The 16,912-nt window shown below is 33.7% G+C and overlaps 6 protein-coding genes across 6 annotated transcripts in view; 4 read left to right on the forward strand and 2 right to left on the reverse strand.

Moving 5' to 3' along the window:
- The window catches only part of LOC147471398 (uncharacterized), a 4,412-nt gene extending 3,690 nt beyond the window's left edge, over nucleotides 1–722 (forward strand). The window contains exon 3 of the mRNA XM_086540275.1: nucleotides 330–722. Within this exon, the coding sequence (XP_086396401.1) occupies nucleotides 330–722 (393 nt within the window). The remainder of the gene's footprint in view (nucleotides 1–329) is intronic.
- A 1,816-nt stretch (nucleotides 723–2,538) lies between these two features.
- On the reverse strand, nucleotides 2,539–3,772 carry LOC147471399 (uncharacterized). Its single transcript, XM_086539439.1, has 2 exons — nucleotides 3,744–3,772; nucleotides 2,539–3,474 (listed from the first exon to the last, which is right to left on the reverse strand). The coding sequence occupies exons 1-2, from the start codon at nucleotides 3,753–3,755 to the stop codon at nucleotides 3,064–3,066; spliced, it is 423 nt and encodes a 140-aa protein (XP_086395565.1). The 5' UTR covers nucleotides 3,756–3,772; the 3' UTR covers nucleotides 2,539–3,063.
- A 958-nt stretch (nucleotides 3,773–4,730) lies between these two features.
- LOC147471400 (uncharacterized) lies at nucleotides 4,731–5,287 on the forward strand. The gene is made up of 2 exons (XM_086539440.1): nucleotides 4,731–4,751; nucleotides 4,877–5,287. The coding sequence occupies exons 1-2, from the start codon at nucleotides 4,740–4,742 to the stop codon at nucleotides 5,285–5,287; spliced, it is 423 nt and encodes a 140-aa protein (XP_086395566.1). The 5' UTR covers nucleotides 4,731–4,739.
- Nucleotides 5,288–7,710: 2,423 nt separating this feature from the next.
- On the reverse strand, nucleotides 7,711–13,361 carry LOC122259578 (uncharacterized). Its single transcript, XM_086540276.1, has 7 exons — nucleotides 13,322–13,361; nucleotides 12,712–13,051; nucleotides 12,323–12,430; nucleotides 9,730–10,004; nucleotides 8,515–8,604; nucleotides 8,448–8,480; nucleotides 7,711–8,177 (listed from the first exon to the last, which is right to left on the reverse strand). The coding sequence occupies exons 1-7, from the start codon at nucleotides 13,331–13,333 to the stop codon at nucleotides 7,767–7,769; spliced, it is 1,269 nt and encodes a 422-aa protein (XP_086396402.1). The 5' UTR covers nucleotides 13,334–13,361; the 3' UTR covers nucleotides 7,711–7,766.
- On the forward strand, nucleotides 9,474–10,052 carry LOC122259579 (uncharacterized). Its single transcript, XM_086540095.1, has 2 exons — nucleotides 9,474–9,495; nucleotides 9,637–10,052. Exons 1-2 carry the CDS (start codon nucleotides 9,484–9,486, stop codon nucleotides 10,045–10,047), a joined length of 423 nt encoding a protein of 140 aa, XP_086396221.1. The 5' UTR covers nucleotides 9,474–9,483; the 3' UTR covers nucleotides 10,048–10,052.
- A 956-nt stretch (nucleotides 13,362–14,317) lies between the features above and the next one.
- On the forward strand, nucleotides 14,318–14,956 carry LOC122259580 (uncharacterized). Its single transcript, XM_043026456.2, has 2 exons — nucleotides 14,318–14,365; nucleotides 14,492–14,956. Exons 1-2 carry the CDS (start codon nucleotides 14,354–14,356, stop codon nucleotides 14,900–14,902), a joined length of 423 nt encoding a protein of 140 aa, XP_042882390.2. The 5' UTR covers nucleotides 14,318–14,353; the 3' UTR covers nucleotides 14,903–14,956.
- The last annotated feature ends 1,956 nt before the right edge of the window (nucleotides 14,957–16,912 follow it).

Consider the following 16,912-nt stretch of genomic DNA (forward strand, 5'->3'; position numbering starts at 1 on the left):
ATATATATATGTATATATATATATATATATGTATATCTATATATGCATGTATGGTTCCATACAGGATTTGCATTTTGTCGTTAATATCACATCATATATCACCACTATATTGTGTATATGAAATAGAGCTTCACGGGTCTAGCAATGTTATTCCTGTCATTTGAGCAATCATTATCGTTGTTTTGGATGTAAAAGCCTCTGATGAAATATGTTAGTTACCGTTAGACTTTTCAGTGCTACAATCGCAGAATATTTTTCGATCATTTAATTATTTTCTTATGCATTATGATTAAAAAGTGAATCAGAAAAATAACTGCCAATTTTTCCAGGTTCTTATTCCCCTGGCTGTCATAGTAACAGCAGAACAGAAGAGGGAAGCTGAGCCTCATTATGGTCATGGTGGATATTATGGCTTCCCTTACCGTGCTTATGGTTATGGATATGGTGTCCCTGGAGGTCATGTGCATGCCCGCGCTATAGGTAAACGTGAAGCAGTTCCCGAAGCCGAACCGCATTACGGACACCATGGAGGGTACGGCTACACGTATGGACACCGACATGCCCCATATGCCCACGGCATTGGCAAGAGGGAGGCTGAGGCTGAACCAAAGCCTCACTATGGAGGTTATGGCTATGGAATTTTTTGGCCTTATACTTTTGGTCTCTACCGTTCATTTGGCTACTGTTATTACAGATCTTATGGCAATGGATTCTATTGGTGAATGTAACATCGATCGACAAGAGAAAAAAAAAAAAAAAAAAAAAAAAAAAAATATATATATATATATATATATATATATATATATATATATATATATATATATATACTAATTGCGTTTATCATAAGTTTATTTCTAAATTTATGAAAGACAGATCTCATGTGAAGCAATTATGGGAAATATATCCTGAACCTAACTGAATGCAGGTGATAACAGGTGTAGACTAGTCTAGAAATAAAATGACAATTTAATATTTGGAATTTGAGAAATCAGGATTACATACTATATAAATGGAATTTAACGACATATAGTTCATCATTAAGAATGGATATCTTAATGATGAGGAAGAGTGACAAGTAGAAAAAATACATATTCGAAAGTTAAAAACTAGGTAATGAGTAGGATTATTATAACTTCAACTTCACTTTAAACAAACAAACAAACAAAAATAGACAAATGAAAAAAACAAAATCTTTTAAAATTTAATTCATAATCTACAAGGTAACAATAAAGAAAAACAAGAAATAGTGGGAATATTTTATTGTCGTGGATGCCTTTTTTTCGTTTTGCCCGGCAAATACTAGTATACGAATATTCACATACTTTGTATGTTGAGGTAATTATAACTGTAGGGTACGTAATTCTTTATGCAGGAATTGTCTAAATTAAATTAGAATCGATATATACTTATGCAATACATACACAAACATACACACACACACAAACACGCAAACACACACATACGCGCACACACACACAAACACATACACATACACACACACACACACACACACACACACACACACACACACACACATACATATATATACATACACATACATAAATATATACATATATATACATATATATACTTATGTGTGTGTATATGTATAAATGCAATATAGAAACAAATTCCATATTGTATATGCGTATATATGTATGAATATATGTATATATATATGTATATATATATACATAAACATATATGTATAAATATATATATATATAAACATATATATATTATTTATACATATATACATATAAACATGATTTATTCATCTACTATATATATATATATATATATATATATATATATATATATATATATATATATATATATATATATATATATTTATGTATGTATGTATGTATATATATACTCACATTTACATATAAATACATGTATGCCAGTATATGTATGTGCATGTTCCTGCAATTCTACATTTTGTTGCAAAGTCATTAGTAATTTATTTAGTTTGTGTTCCTAAAATGCTATGTTTTTCTGAGTGTGTATGCAAAGCTAATACTCTCTTTGCCAGTCATTAGTAAAAAATCTATTTACAAGGAAATCTTCTTTTAATTTAAACCTTCCTCAGTCAATTCATGTTTGTATAACACATTTCCCCCACATTAATAATTTTACTCAATTCAAAACCATCGAGTAATTCAATCCCATATTAAAATGGAGCGTTATTGATATTCTAATTCAGTGTGTGAATCGCAAACAATATCGATCTCGTAAGCAGATTTCATACCACGATGGGGGTAATTCGTGGTGTCGTGCAAAAGTGCGAATATTTGCTTATAATTGGTTATTAGTTTTCTGCAACAAACATCTGAATGTTATTTCATCTAATAAAACTCAGTTATTCATTAAGCACTTTCTTGTTGAAGCCGTGTTCGAATATAGCAATTTTGTTTGCGATCCAGTTATTCGTTTCAGCTTTTTAATGTTAATGGATGTTTGATTCTAGTAATACATTCATTATAGACCGTCATACTTATGGTCGTGTACTTAATAGAAAACAATACACGAACATTTGCAGGCATATTAATGTTTTACAATGGCATCAATAATGTATTTGACAACACCTTGGGTCTGACATAACGTGGCGATATACAGACAATCGATCAGATAGCATAACATCTGCAGCATCTGCAATAGAAATCGGCGTCGTCTCCCAGAGAGGTCACGACGGTAATTTTGGAATCAACAATTCGGGATTCAGCAGGGTCTAGGCGCTCCCGGAAATCTTGAAGATGTAATCGTGGATACGAGGATTATATAGAATTTATACTTTTCCCTAAAAGAAGATTCTGTAAATATTTATTGTGTAAATACCATACCTATTTCCATTATACTTGAATATTTGCGGGGAATGCTATCACAAGGCTGGAAGTTGTCGACCAATTAATAGAAAATACAAAATAATTGATTTATATATTGCCATATGTTGTATACTGCCCATTTCAAGATATCTATTTCCTAAGGAATTAAAGAAAGGAACTTTCTTAATGCATGTCTATATTTTAAACTCCATACTGATTATAATCTGGAAGAGATTCAGCCATAATATCCATAACCGTAAGGTCTGTAAAAACCATAGCCAAACGGACGATAGAGACCAATGCCATAAGGGTAGGAAAGGCCATATCCATAACCTCCATAATGAGGCTCAGGTTCGGCCTCGGCCTCTCTCTTGCCAATGCCGTGCGTGTGAACATAGGAGTGGGCGTGTGGAGCATACAGGTGTCCATACGTGTAGCCGTAGCCTCCATAGTGGCTGTAATGTGGTTCAGCCTCGGCTTCAGCTTCACGTTTGCCTATAGCGTGGACATGCACATGACCTCCAGGGACACCATATCCATAACCATAAGCACGGTAAGGGAAGCCAAAATATCCACCATGACCATAATGAGGCTCAGCTTCCCTCTTCTGCTCTGCTGTTACTGCGACAGCCAACAGGATTACAACCTGCCAATACAAATACAAAAGTAATTCTCTTAATAAATTACCTATTTTAACACTATAAAACCAATACTTAAGGAAAACATCATATTAGTAATTTAAAATTACTAGTTAGATAACCTCCTAATACAAATAGAAAAGTACTTCCCTTAATAGATTACCTATACGAATACTATAAAACCAAATATTTTCATCCCAGCGAGAAGGAAAACATCAGATTATTAATCCACATTATCTAATTAAATAACTTTGGACATTGGGAGCACAAAACTCACCAAAACCTTCATGGTGGAGGGTTTCAATGTACACTGATTGTAGGAGCGATAGACACCACTTATATACCGTCAGATCCCGCCTCTTACGTCTAAGTCTACGCCTCCACTCATCGTCAGTGATACAGAAGAGAGGACAATGTAATGACAGCCAGACGACCTTCACAATGTCCACAATATAGAGCATATCATAAGGTTATCTCTAAAAGAAAAATTATAAGATTTATTTGTTTCCTTTTCCCGTATTTCTCATGGTGCAAATAAAGATAATCAAGATTTCGCATAAATTTTCATTTTATTTGTTTGTTCTTGACCTTTTCCCGATATAAGCATTACAAATTACATTTTGCCATGGTCCCACATGCGATGGATATGTGTTTGTCTTATTATACGTGAGAGTGTGTGCATGCATGTGTATTAAATACATGTGTATATATATGTCTGTTTATGTGTATGCAAGTGTGTATATAAGTATACATGTGCATATATATATGTGTGTGTGTATATAAAGTACATTTTACCATGTCTCCACGTGCGATGGCTGTGTGTTTGTGTTAGTATATGTGAGAGTGTGTGCATGTGTGTGTGCATTATATGAATGTATGTATATAAGTATAAATATATGCGTGTGTACATATTGTATAGAGTAAGGGATAAAGAGCCTTATTTAGACTCAACCTGTTTTCTTCTAGTACCACTTTTACTACTACCTATATTTTTTTCACAAGGGCAAGGATATGTAGTAACATAAGTCAAATGTCGAAGGCACAAGTCGCTTCTGGATTTTGGTGCAGTGGTTGATGCACACACTAGTCTTATACCGTATGGTATATTCCATTTTGTAGCCACCGTGAAAGTAGTCTGGCTGCTATTACACTGTCCTCTCTTCTGTATTATTCAGGTTGAACGGAGGCGTTGACTGATGTAAGAGGCGGGGTCTGACAGTATATAAGGGGTGTCCATCCTTACTACGTTCACTGTATACTGAAACCCTCCGCCATGAAGTTCTTGGTGCGTTCTCTACTGCTAATGTCCAAAGTCAATTCACCTTCCCTTTTTCTACTCGGAAAGGATGATAGCTACATAGTATTTACATAAGTATCTCTTACTTTTTGTTTTTCTATTTCTATCTACAGGTTGTACTTTTGTTGGTTGTCGCAGTGACAGCAGAGCAAAAGAGAAAAGCTGAACCTCATTATGGTCATGGTGGATATTATGGCTTCCCTTACCGTGCTTATGGTTATGGATATGGTGTCCCTGGAGGTCATGTGCATGTCCACGCTATAGGCAAACGTGAAGCTGAAGCCGAGGCTGAACCGCATTACAGCCACTATGGAGGCTACGGCTACACGCACGGACACCTGTATGCTCCACACGCCCATTCCTATGTCCACACGCACGGCATCGGCAAGAGAGAGGCCGAGGCCGAACCTGAGCCTCATTATGGAGGTTATGGTTATGGACTTTCCTACCCTTATGGTATTGGTCCTTATCGTCCGTTTGGCTATGTTTTTTACAGACCTTACGGTTATGGATATTATGGCTGAATCCCTTCCAGATTATAATGAGTATAGAGTATACAGTAAAGACATGCATTAACAGTTTTGCTTTCTTTAATTACCTTGGGAAATAATACCTAGAGAAAGGATCTGTCCTTCTTAAAATGGCTAAGATTGTATTTTCCTATCTTATAGGCAAGAAATATCTCCTATCTGTCTTGAGAGGACATTCTTTACTTACATAGATCTAATTAAAATACGCTAAGTTGGCACCAATTGCTTTGCTCCACGCCGAAGATCTTTACGGACACGAAGATGTATGAATAAGAGTAATACATGCATATACATACATTATACTCAATACTCAATTTCAGATCTATTTTATATATAGAAACCATCTATCTATGCATATACTGATAACAATACATATTTAACAACATAAACACATAAATACCTATAAGCATACAATCAAAAACAAATTAGTCAATAAAGCATATGATTATACAAAAAAAAAAAAAAAAAAAAAAACATACATACACATGAATATTTTACACAAATACAATTGCAAGCTTCAAACTTCCTATGAAACTAGAAGTGGTTTTCACTTGTGTTCAGCTTCATTCCTTAACCAAGTGTCCATTCATTTAAGGGACCCAGCAGGAGTTTCAAAAACGCTCAAATTTAATCAAAGTTTACTAGAATAAGTCCTTTTAAACTAACAATTCGATGAGAAAATAAATACTTAATTTAGGGTAATATTCAATATTGGCCCCTAGTACTAGGATAGTATAACAGTCATAAGAATTCCTTCCGCTTAATTTACAGTTTACAACAGCTTTATCTTCAAAAGTATATTGGGAGGATATGAATAAATAAATTATTCAATCAATAACACGAGAAACTGCCTAATGCATATCGTAGAGCATAAATTTGTGAAAAATCGGGACCAGACTTAAATCAGACAAAAATTGAATTAAAGTTCTGTGACCTATGCTTTGAGAAAATGGCTTCCAAATCATTTGTGAAGTTAATGGGCTCTTGAACGGTAGAAAATATCAGCATGCATTGTTTTGTTTAATTATACTTATGTGTGTGTGTAGATATGTATAAATGCAATGTAGAAACAAATTCCATATATATGCGTATATATGTATGAATATATGTATATATATGTATATATGTATATATATACATAAACATATATGTATAAATATATACATACATATATATATTATTTATACATATACTTATAAACATGATTTATTCATATACAATATATATATATATATATATATATATATATATATATATATATATATATATATATATATATATGTATATACTCACATTTACATATAAATACATGTATGACGGTATATGTATGTGCATGTTCCTGCAATTCTATATTTTGTTGCAAAGTCATTAGTAATCTATTTAGTTTGTGTTCCTAAAATGCTATGTTTTTCTGTGTGTGTATGCAAAGCTAAGCCTCTCTTTGCCAGTCATTAGTAAAAAATCTATTTACAAGGATTTTTTTTTTTAATTTAAACCTTCCTCGGTCAATTCATGTTTGTATTACACATTTCCCCCACATTAAAAATTTTACTCAATTCAAAACCAAAGAGTAATTCAATCCCATATTAAAATGGAGCGTTATTGATATTCTAATTCAGTGTGTGAATCGCAAATAATATCGATCTCGTAAGCAGATTTCATACCACGATGGGGGTAATTCGTGGTGTCGTGCAAAAGTGCGAATATTTGCTTATAATTGGTTATTAGTTTTCTGCAATAAACATCTGAAGGTTATTTCATCTAATAAAACTCAGTTTTTCATTAAGCACTTTCTTGTTGAAGCCGTGTTCGAATATAGCAATTTGGTTAGCGATCCAGTTATTCGTTTCAGCTTTTTAATGTTAATGGATGTTTGATTCTGGTTATACATTCATTATAGACCGTCATACTTATGGTCGTGTACTTGATAGAAAACAATACACGAACGTTTGCAGGCATATTAATGTTTTACAATGGCATCAATAATGTATTTGACAACACCTTGGGTCTGACATAACGTGGCGATATACAGACAATCGATCAGATAGCATAACATCTGCAGCATCTGCAATAGAAATCGGCGTCGTCTCCCAGAGAGGTCACGACGGTAATTTTGGAATCAACAATTCGGGATTCAGCAGGGTCTAGGCGCTCCCGGAAATCTTGAACATGTAATCGTGGATACGAGGATTATATGGAATTTATACTTTTCCCTAAAAGAAGATTCTGTAAATATTTATTGTGTAAATACCATACCTATTTCCATTATACTTGAATATTTGCGGGGAATGCTATCACAAGGCTGGAAGTTGTCGACCAATTAATAGAAAATACAAAATAATTAATTTATATATTGCCATATGTTGTATACTGCCCATTTCAAGATATCTATTTCCTAAGGAATTAAAGAAAGGAACTTTCTTAATGCATGTCTATATTTTAAACTCCATACTGATTATAATCTGGAAGAGATTCAGCCATAATATCCATAACCGAAAGGTCTGTAAAAACCATAGCCAAACGGACGATAGAGACCAATGCCATAAGGGTAGGAAAAGCCATAGCCATAACCTCCATAATGAGGCTCAGGTTCGGCCTCAGCCTCTCTCTTGCCAATGCCGTGCGTGTGGACATAGGAGTGGGCGTGTGGGGCATACAGGTGTCCATACGTGTAGCCGTAGCCTCCATAGTGGCTGTAATGCGGTTCAGCCTCGGCTTCAGCTTCACGTTTGCCTATAGCGTGGACATGCACATGACCTCCAGGGACACCATATCCATAACCATAAGCACGGTAAGGGAAGCCAAAATATCCACCATGACCATAATGAGGCTCAGCTTCCCTCTTCTGCTCTGCTGTTACTGCGACAGCCAACAGGATTACAACCTGCCAATACAAATACAAAAGTAATTCCCTTAATAAATTACCTATTTTAACACTATAAAACCAATACTTAAGGAAAACATTATATTAGCAATTTAAAATTACTAGTTAGATAACCTCCTAATACAAATAGAAAAGTACTTCCCTTAATAGATTACCTATATGAATACTATAAAACCAAATATTTGTCATCCCAGCGAGAAGGAAAACATCAGATTACTAATCCACATTATCTAATTAAATAACTTTGGACATTGGGAGCACAGAACTCACCAAAACCTTCATGGTGGAGGGTTTCAATGTACACTGATTGTAGGAGCGATAGACACCACTTATATACCGTCAGATCCCGCCTCTTACGTCTAAGTCTACGCCTCCACTCATCGTCAGTGATACAGAAGAGAGGACAATGTAATGACAGCCAGACGACCTTCACAATGTCCACAATATAGAGCATATCATAAGGTTATCTCTAAAAGAAAAATTATAAGATTTATTTCTTTCCTTTTCCCGTATTTCTCATGGTGCAAATAAAAATAATCAAGATTTCGCATAAATTTTCATTTTATTTGTTTGTTCTTTACTTTTTCCCGATATAAGCATTACAAATTACATTTTGCCATGGTCCCACATATGATGGATATGTGTTTGTCTTATTATACGTGAGAGTGTGTGCATGCATGTGTATCAAATACATGTGTATATATATATATGTCTGTTTATGTGTATGCAAGTGTGTATATATATATATATGTGTGTGTGTGTGTGTGTGTGTGTATAAAGTACATTTTACCATGTCTCCACGTGCGATGGCTGTGTGTTTGTGTTAGTATATGTGAGAGTGTGTGCATGTGTGTGGGTGTGTGTCCATTATATGAATGTATGTATATAAGTATATAAGTATAAATATATGCGTGTGTACATATTGTATAGAGTAAGGGATAAAGAGCCTTATTTAGACTCAACCTTTTTTCTTCTAGTACCACTTTTACGATTACCTTGTTTTGCCATAAGTATATATATATTTTTTTTCACAAGGGCAATTATATGTAGTAATATAAGTCAAATGTCGAAGGGCCAAGTCGCTTCTGGATTTTGGTGCAGTGGTTGATGCACACACTAGTCTTATACCGTATGGTATATTCCATTTTGTAGCCACCGTGAAAGTAGTCTGGCTGCTATTACACCGTCCTCTCTTCTGTATTATTCAGGTTGAACGGAGGCGTTGACTGATGTAAGAGGCGGGGTCTGACAGTATATAAGGGGTGTCCATCCTTACTACGTTCACTGTATACTGAAACCCTCCGCCATGAAGTTCTTGGTGCGTTCTCTACTGCTATTTTCCAAAGTCAATTCAGTTAGATCATTTTAGGTAGAAAAGTACTTCCCTTTTTCTACTTGGAAAGGATAGCTGCATTGTATTTACATAGTATCTCTTACTAAATTCTTTTTCTATCTGCAGGTTGTAATTTTGTTGGTTGTCGCAGTGACAGCAGAGCAAAAGAGAGAAGCTGAACCTCATTATGGTCATGGTGGATATCATGGCTTCCCTTACCGTGCTTATGGTTATGGATATGGTGTCCCTGGAGGTCATGTGCATGTCCACGCTATAGGCAAACGTGAAGCTGAAGCCGAAGCTGAACCGCATTATAGCCACTATGGAGGCTACGGCTACACGCACGGACACCTGTATGCTCCACACGCCCATTCCTATGTCCACACGCACGGCATCGGCAAGAGAGAGGCCGAGGCCGAACCTGAGCCTCATTATGGAGGTTATGGTTATGGACTTTCCTACCCTTATGGTATTGGTCTTTATCGTCCGTTTGGCTATGGTTTTTACAGACCTTACGGTTATGGATATTATGGCTGAATCTCTTCCAGATTATAATTACCTTGGGAAATAATACCTAGAGAAAGGATCTGTTCTTTTTAAAATGGCCAAGATAGTATTTTCCTATCTAATAGGCAAGAAATATCTATCTGTCTTGAGAGGACATTCTTTACTTACATAGATCTAATTAAAATACGCTAAGTTGGCACCAATTGCTTTGCTCCACGCCGAAGATCTTTACGGACACGAAGATGTATGAATAAGAGTAATACATGCATTTTTTTCGAATAACACCAGCCAAATACATTATACTCAATACTCAATTTCAGATCTATTTTATATATAGAAACCATCTATCTATGAATATACTGAAAACAATACATATTTAACAACATAAACACATAAATACCTATAACCATACAATCAAAAACAAATTAGTCAATAAAGCATATGATACAAAAAAAAAAAAAAAAAAAAAAAAAAAAAACTTTTCTTTGCACGTGTCATCCCCAACATACACATGAATATTTTACACAAATACAATTGCAAGCTTCAAACTTCCTATGAAACTAGAAGTGGTTTTCACTTGTGTTCAGCTTCATTCCTTAACCAAGTGTCCATTCATTTAAGGGACCCAGCAGGAGTTTTAAAAACTCTCAAATTTAATCAAAGCTTACTAGAATAATTCCTTTTAAACTAACAATTCGATGAGGAAAATAAATACTTAATTTAGGGTAATATTCAATATTGACCCCTAGTACTAGGATAGTATAACAGTCATAAGTATTCCTTCCGCTTAATTTACGGTTTACAACAGCTCTATCTTCAAAAGTATATTGGGAGGATATGAATAAATAAATTATTCAATCAATAACACGAGAAACTGCCTAATGCATATCGTAGAGCATAAATTTGTGAAAAATCGGGACCAGAGTTAAGTCAGACAAAAATTGTATCAAAGTTCTGTGACCTATGCTTTGAGAAAATGGCTTTCAAATCATTTGTGAAGTTAATGGGCTCTTGAACGGTAGAAAATATCAACATGCATTGTTTTGTTTAATTATACTTATGTGTGTGTGTACATATGTATAAATGCAATATAGAAACAAATTCCATATATATGCGTATATATGTATGAATATATGTATATATATATATACATAAACATATATGTATAAATATATATATAAACATATATATATTATTTATACATATATACATATAAACATGATTTATTCATATACTATATATATATATATATATATATATATTTATTATATATATATTTATATTATATATTTGTATATATATATATATATATATAATTATGCGTATATATGTATGAATATATGTATATATATGTATATATATACATAAACATATATGTATTAATATATATACATTATTTATACATATATACATATAAACATGATTTATTCATATACTATATATATATATATATATATATATATATATGTGTGTGTGTGTGTGTGTGTGTGTGTGTGTGTGTGTGTGTGTGTGTGTGTGTATGTATGTATATATATATACTCACATTTACATATAAATACATGTATGCCAGTATATGTATGTGCATGTTCCTGCAATTCTATGTTTTGTTGCAAAGTCATTAGTAATCTATTTAGTTTGTGTTCCTAAAATGCTATGTTTTTCTGTGTGTGTATGCAAAGCTAAGCCTCTCTTTGCCAGTCATTAGTAAAAAAAATCTATTTACAAGGAATTTTTTATTTATTTAAACCTTCCTCAGTCAATTCATGTTTGTATTACACATTTCCCCCACATTAATAATTTTACTCAATTCAAAAGCAAAGAGTAATTCAATCCCATATTAAAATGGAGCGTTATTGATATTCTAATTCAGTGTGTGAATCGCAAATAATATCGATCTCGTAAGCAGATTTCATACCATGATGGGGGTAAATCGTGGTGTCGTGCAAAAGTGCGAATATTTGCTTATAATTGGTTATTAGTTTTCTGCAATAAACATCTGAATGTTATTTCATCTAATAAAACTCAGTTATTCATTGAGCACTTTCTTGTTGAAGCCGTGTTCGAATATAGCAATTTTGTTAGCGATCCAGTTATTCGTTTCAGCTTTTTAATGTTAATGAATGTTTGATTCTGGTTATACATTCATTATAGACCGTCATACTTATGGTCGTGTACTTGATAGAAAACAATACACGAACGTTTGCAGGCATATTAATGTTTTACAATGGCATCAATAATGTATTTGACAACACCTTGGTTATGACATAACGTGGCGATATACAGACAGTCGATCAGGCAGCATAACATCTGCAGCGTCTGCAATAGAAATCGGCGTCGTCTCCCAGAGAGGTCACGACGGTAATTTTGGAATCAACAATTCGGGATTCAGCAGGGTCTAGGCGCTCCCGGAAATCTTGAACATGTAATCGTGGATACGAGGATTATATGGAATTTATACTTTTCCCTAAAAGAAGATTCTGTAAATATTTCTTGTGTAAATACCATCTCAATTTCCATTATACTTCAATATTTGCGGGGAATGCTATCGCAGGTCAGGAAGTTTTCGACCAATTAATAGAAAATACAAAATAATTGATTTATATATTGCCATATGCTGTATACTGCCCATTTCAGATATCTATTTCCTAAGGAATTAAAGAAAGGAACTTTCTTAATGCATGTCTATATTTTAACCTCCGTACTGATTATAATAGCCATAACCTCCATAATGAGGTTCAGGTTCGGCCTCGGCCTCTCTCTTGCCAATGCCGTGCGTGTGAACATAGGAGTGGAGGTGTGGGGCATACAGGTGTCCATACGTGTAGCCGTAGCCTCCATAGTGGCTGTAATGCGGTTCAGCCTCGGCTTCAGCTGCACGTTTGCCTATAGCGTGGACATGCACATGACCTCCAGGGACACCATATCCATAACCATAAGCACGGTAAGGGAAGCCAAAATATCCACCATGACCATAATGAGGCTCAGCTTCCCTCTTCTGCTCTGCTGTTACTGCGACAGCCAACAGGATTACGACCTGCCAATACAAATACAAAAGTAATTCCCTTAATAAATTACCTATTTTAACACTATAAAACCAATACTTAAGGAAAACATCATATTAGCAATTTAAAATTACCAATTAGATAACCTCCCAATACAAATAGAAAAGTACTTCCCTTAATAGATTACCTATATGAATACTATAAAACAAAATATTTGTCATCCCAGCGAGAAGGAAAACATCAGATTACTAATCCACATTATCTAATTAAATAACTTTGGACATTGGGAGCACAGAACTCACCAAAACCTTCATGGTGGAGGGTTTCAATGTACACTGATTGTAGGAGCGATAGACACCACTTATATACCGTCAGATCCCGCCTCTTACGTCTAAGTCTACGCCTCCACTCATCGTCAGTGATACAGAAGAGAGGACAATGTAATGACAGCCAGACGACCTTCACAGTGTCCACAATATAGAGCATATCATAAGCTTATCTCTAAAAGAAAAATTATAAGATTTATTTGTTTCCTTTTCCCGTATTTCTCATGGTGCAAATAAAGATAATCAAGATTTCGCATAAATTTTCATTTTATTTGTTTGTTCTTGACCTTTTCCCGATATAAGCATTACAAATTACATTTAGCCATGGTCCAACATGCGATGGATATGTGTTTGTCTTATTATACGTGAGAGTGTGTGCATCGTGTATTAAATACATGTGTACATATATGTCTGTTTATGGGTATGCAAGTGTCTATATAAGTATACATATGCATATATATATATATGTGTGTGTGTGTGTGTATAAAGTACATTTTACCATATCTCCACGTGCGATGGCTGTGTGTTTGTGTTAGTATATGTGAGAGTGTGTGCATGTGTGTGGGTGTGTGTCCATTATATGAATGTATGTATATAAGTATATAAGTATAAATATATGCGTGTGTACATATTGTATAGAGTAAGGGATAAAGAGCCTTATTTAGACTCAACCTTTTTTCTTCTAGTACCACTTTTACTACTACCTTGTTTTGCCATAAGTATATTTTTTTCACAAGGGCAAGGATATGTAGTAACATAAGTCAAATGTCGAAGGGCCAAGTCGCTTCTGGATTTTGGTGCAGTGGTTGATGCACACACTAGTCTTATACCGTATGGTATATTCCATTTTGTAGCCACCGTGAAAGTAGTCTGGCTGCTATTACACCGTCCTCTCTTCTGTATTATTCAGGTTGAACGGAGGCGTTGACTGATGTAAGAGGCGGGGTCTGACAGTATATAAGGGGTGTCCATCCTTACTACGTTCACTGTATACTGAAACCCTCCGCCATGAAGTTCTTGGTGCGTTCTCTACTGCTATTGTCCAAAGTCAATTCACCTTCCCTTTTTCTACTTGGAAAGGATGATAGCTGCATAGTATTTACATAAGTATCTCTTACTAATTTCTTTTTCTATTTCTATCTACAGGTTGTAATTTTGTTGGTTGTCGCAGTGACAGCAGAGCAAAAGAGAGAAGCTGAACCTCATTATGGTCATGGTGGATATTATGGCTTCCCTTACCGTGCTTATGGTTATGGATATGGTGTCCCTGGAGGTCATGTGCATGTCCACGCTATAGGCAAACGTGAAGCTGAAGCCGAGGCTGAACCGCATTACAGCCACTATGGAGGCTACGGCTACACGCACGGACACCTGTATGCTCCACACGCCCATTCCTATGTCCACACGCACGGCATCGGCAAGAGAGAGGCCGAGGCCGAACCTGAGCCTCATTATGGAGGTTATGGTTATGGACTTTCCTACCCTTATGGTATTGGTCTTTATCGTCCGTTTGGCTATGGTTTTTACAGACCTTACGGTTATGGATATTATGGCTGAATCTCTTCCAGATTATAATGAGTATAGAGTATACAGTAAAGACATGCATTAACAGTTTCGCTTTCTTTAATTACCTTGGGAAATAATACCTAGAGAAAGGATCTGTCCTTTTTAAAATGGCCAAGATAGTATTTTCCTATCTTATAGGCAAGAAATATCTCCTATCTGTCTTGAGAGGACATTCTTTACTTACATAGATCTAATTAAAATACGCTAAGTTGGCACCAATTGCTTTACTCCACGCCGAAGACATTTACGGACACGGATATGTATGAATAAGAGTAATACATGCATTTTTTTCGAATAACACCAGCCAAATACATTATACTCAATACTCAATTTCAGATCTATTTTATATATAGAAACCATCTATCTATGCATATACTGATAACAATACATATTTAACAACATAAACACATAAATACCTATAAGCATACAATCAAAAACAAATTAGTCAATAAAGCATATGATGATACAAAAAAATAAATAAATAAAAAATAAAAAACTGACTTTTCTTTGCACGTGTCATCCCCAACATACATATGAATATTTTACACAAATACAATTGCAAGCTTCAAACTTCCTATGAAACTAGAAGTGGTTTTCACTTGTGTTCAGCTTCATTCCTTAACCAAGTGTCCATTCATTTAAGGGACCCAGCAGGAGTTTCAAAAACGCTCAAATTTAATCAAAGTTTACTAGAATAATTCCTTTTAAACTAACAATTCGATGAGGAAAATAAATACTTAATTTAGGGTAATATTCAATATTGGCCCCTAGTACTAGGATAGTATAACAGTCATAAGTATTCCTTCCGCTTAATTTACGGTTTACAACAGCTTTATCTTCAAAAGTATATTGGGAGGATATGAATAAATAAATTATTCAATCAATAACACGAGAAACTGCCTAATGCATATCGTAGAGCATAAATTTGTGAAAAATCGGGACCAGACTTAAGTCAGACAAAAATTGTATCAAAGTTATGTGACCTATGCTTTGAGAAAATGGCTTCCAAATCATTTGTGAAGTTAATGGGCTCTTGAACGGTAGAAAATATCAGCATGCATTGTTTTGTTTAATTATACTTATGTGTGTGTGTAGATATGTATAAATGCAATGTAGAAACAAATTCCATATATATGCGTATATATGTATGAATATATGTATATATATGTATATATATACATAAACATATATGTATAAATATATATATAAACATATATATATTATTTATACATATATACATATAAACATGATTTATTCATATACTATATATATATATATATATATATATATATATATATATGTATGAATATATGTATATATATATATATATATATATATATATATATATATATATATGTATGAATATATGTATATATATGTATATATATACATAAACCTATGTGTATAAATATATATATAAACATATATATGTTATTTATACATATATACATATAAACATGATTTATTCATATACTATATATATATATATATATATATATATATATATATATATATATATATATATATATATATATATATATATATATATATATATATATATATATATATATATATATATATATATATATATATATATATATATATATATATACTCACATTTACATATAAATACATGTATGCCAGTATATGTATGTGCATGTTCCTGCAATTCTATATTTTGTTGCAAAGTCATTAGTAATTTATTTAGTTTGTGTTCCTAAAATGCTATGTTTTTCTGTGTGTGTATGCAAAGCTAAGCCTCTTTCCCAGTCATTAGTAAAAAAAAATCTATTTACAAGGAAATTTTTTCTAACTTTAAACCTTCCTCAGTCAATTCATGTTTGTATTACACATTTCCCCAAAATTAATAATTTTACTCAATTCAAAAGCAAAGAGTAATTCAATCCCATATTAAAATGGAGCGTTATTGATATTCTAATTCAGTGTGTGAATCGCAAATAATATCGATCTCGTAAGCAGATTTCATACCATGATGGGGAT

Source organism: Penaeus japonicus, unplaced genomic scaffold (assembly GCF_977035675.1).
Source record: "Penaeus japonicus unplaced genomic scaffold, GWHDUDI00000001_assembly GWHDUDI00000009, whole genome shotgun sequence".
NCBI classification, from domain to species: Eukaryota; Metazoa; Arthropoda; class Malacostraca; order Decapoda; family Penaeidae; genus Penaeus; species Penaeus japonicus.

Excerpts from the sequence above, each read along its gene's own strand:
- LOC122259578 (XM_086540276.1), bottom strand. Across the intron at positions 12,431-12,711 it reads CTATTATAATCAGTACGGAG|ATTTCCGGGAGCGCCTAGAC; the intron begins GTTAAAATATAG and ends TACATGTTCAAG. Across the intron at positions 8,178-8,447 it reads CCTCCACCATGAAGGTTTTG|GTTGTAATCCTGTTGGCTGT; the intron begins GTGAGTTCTGTG and ends TTGTATTGGCAG.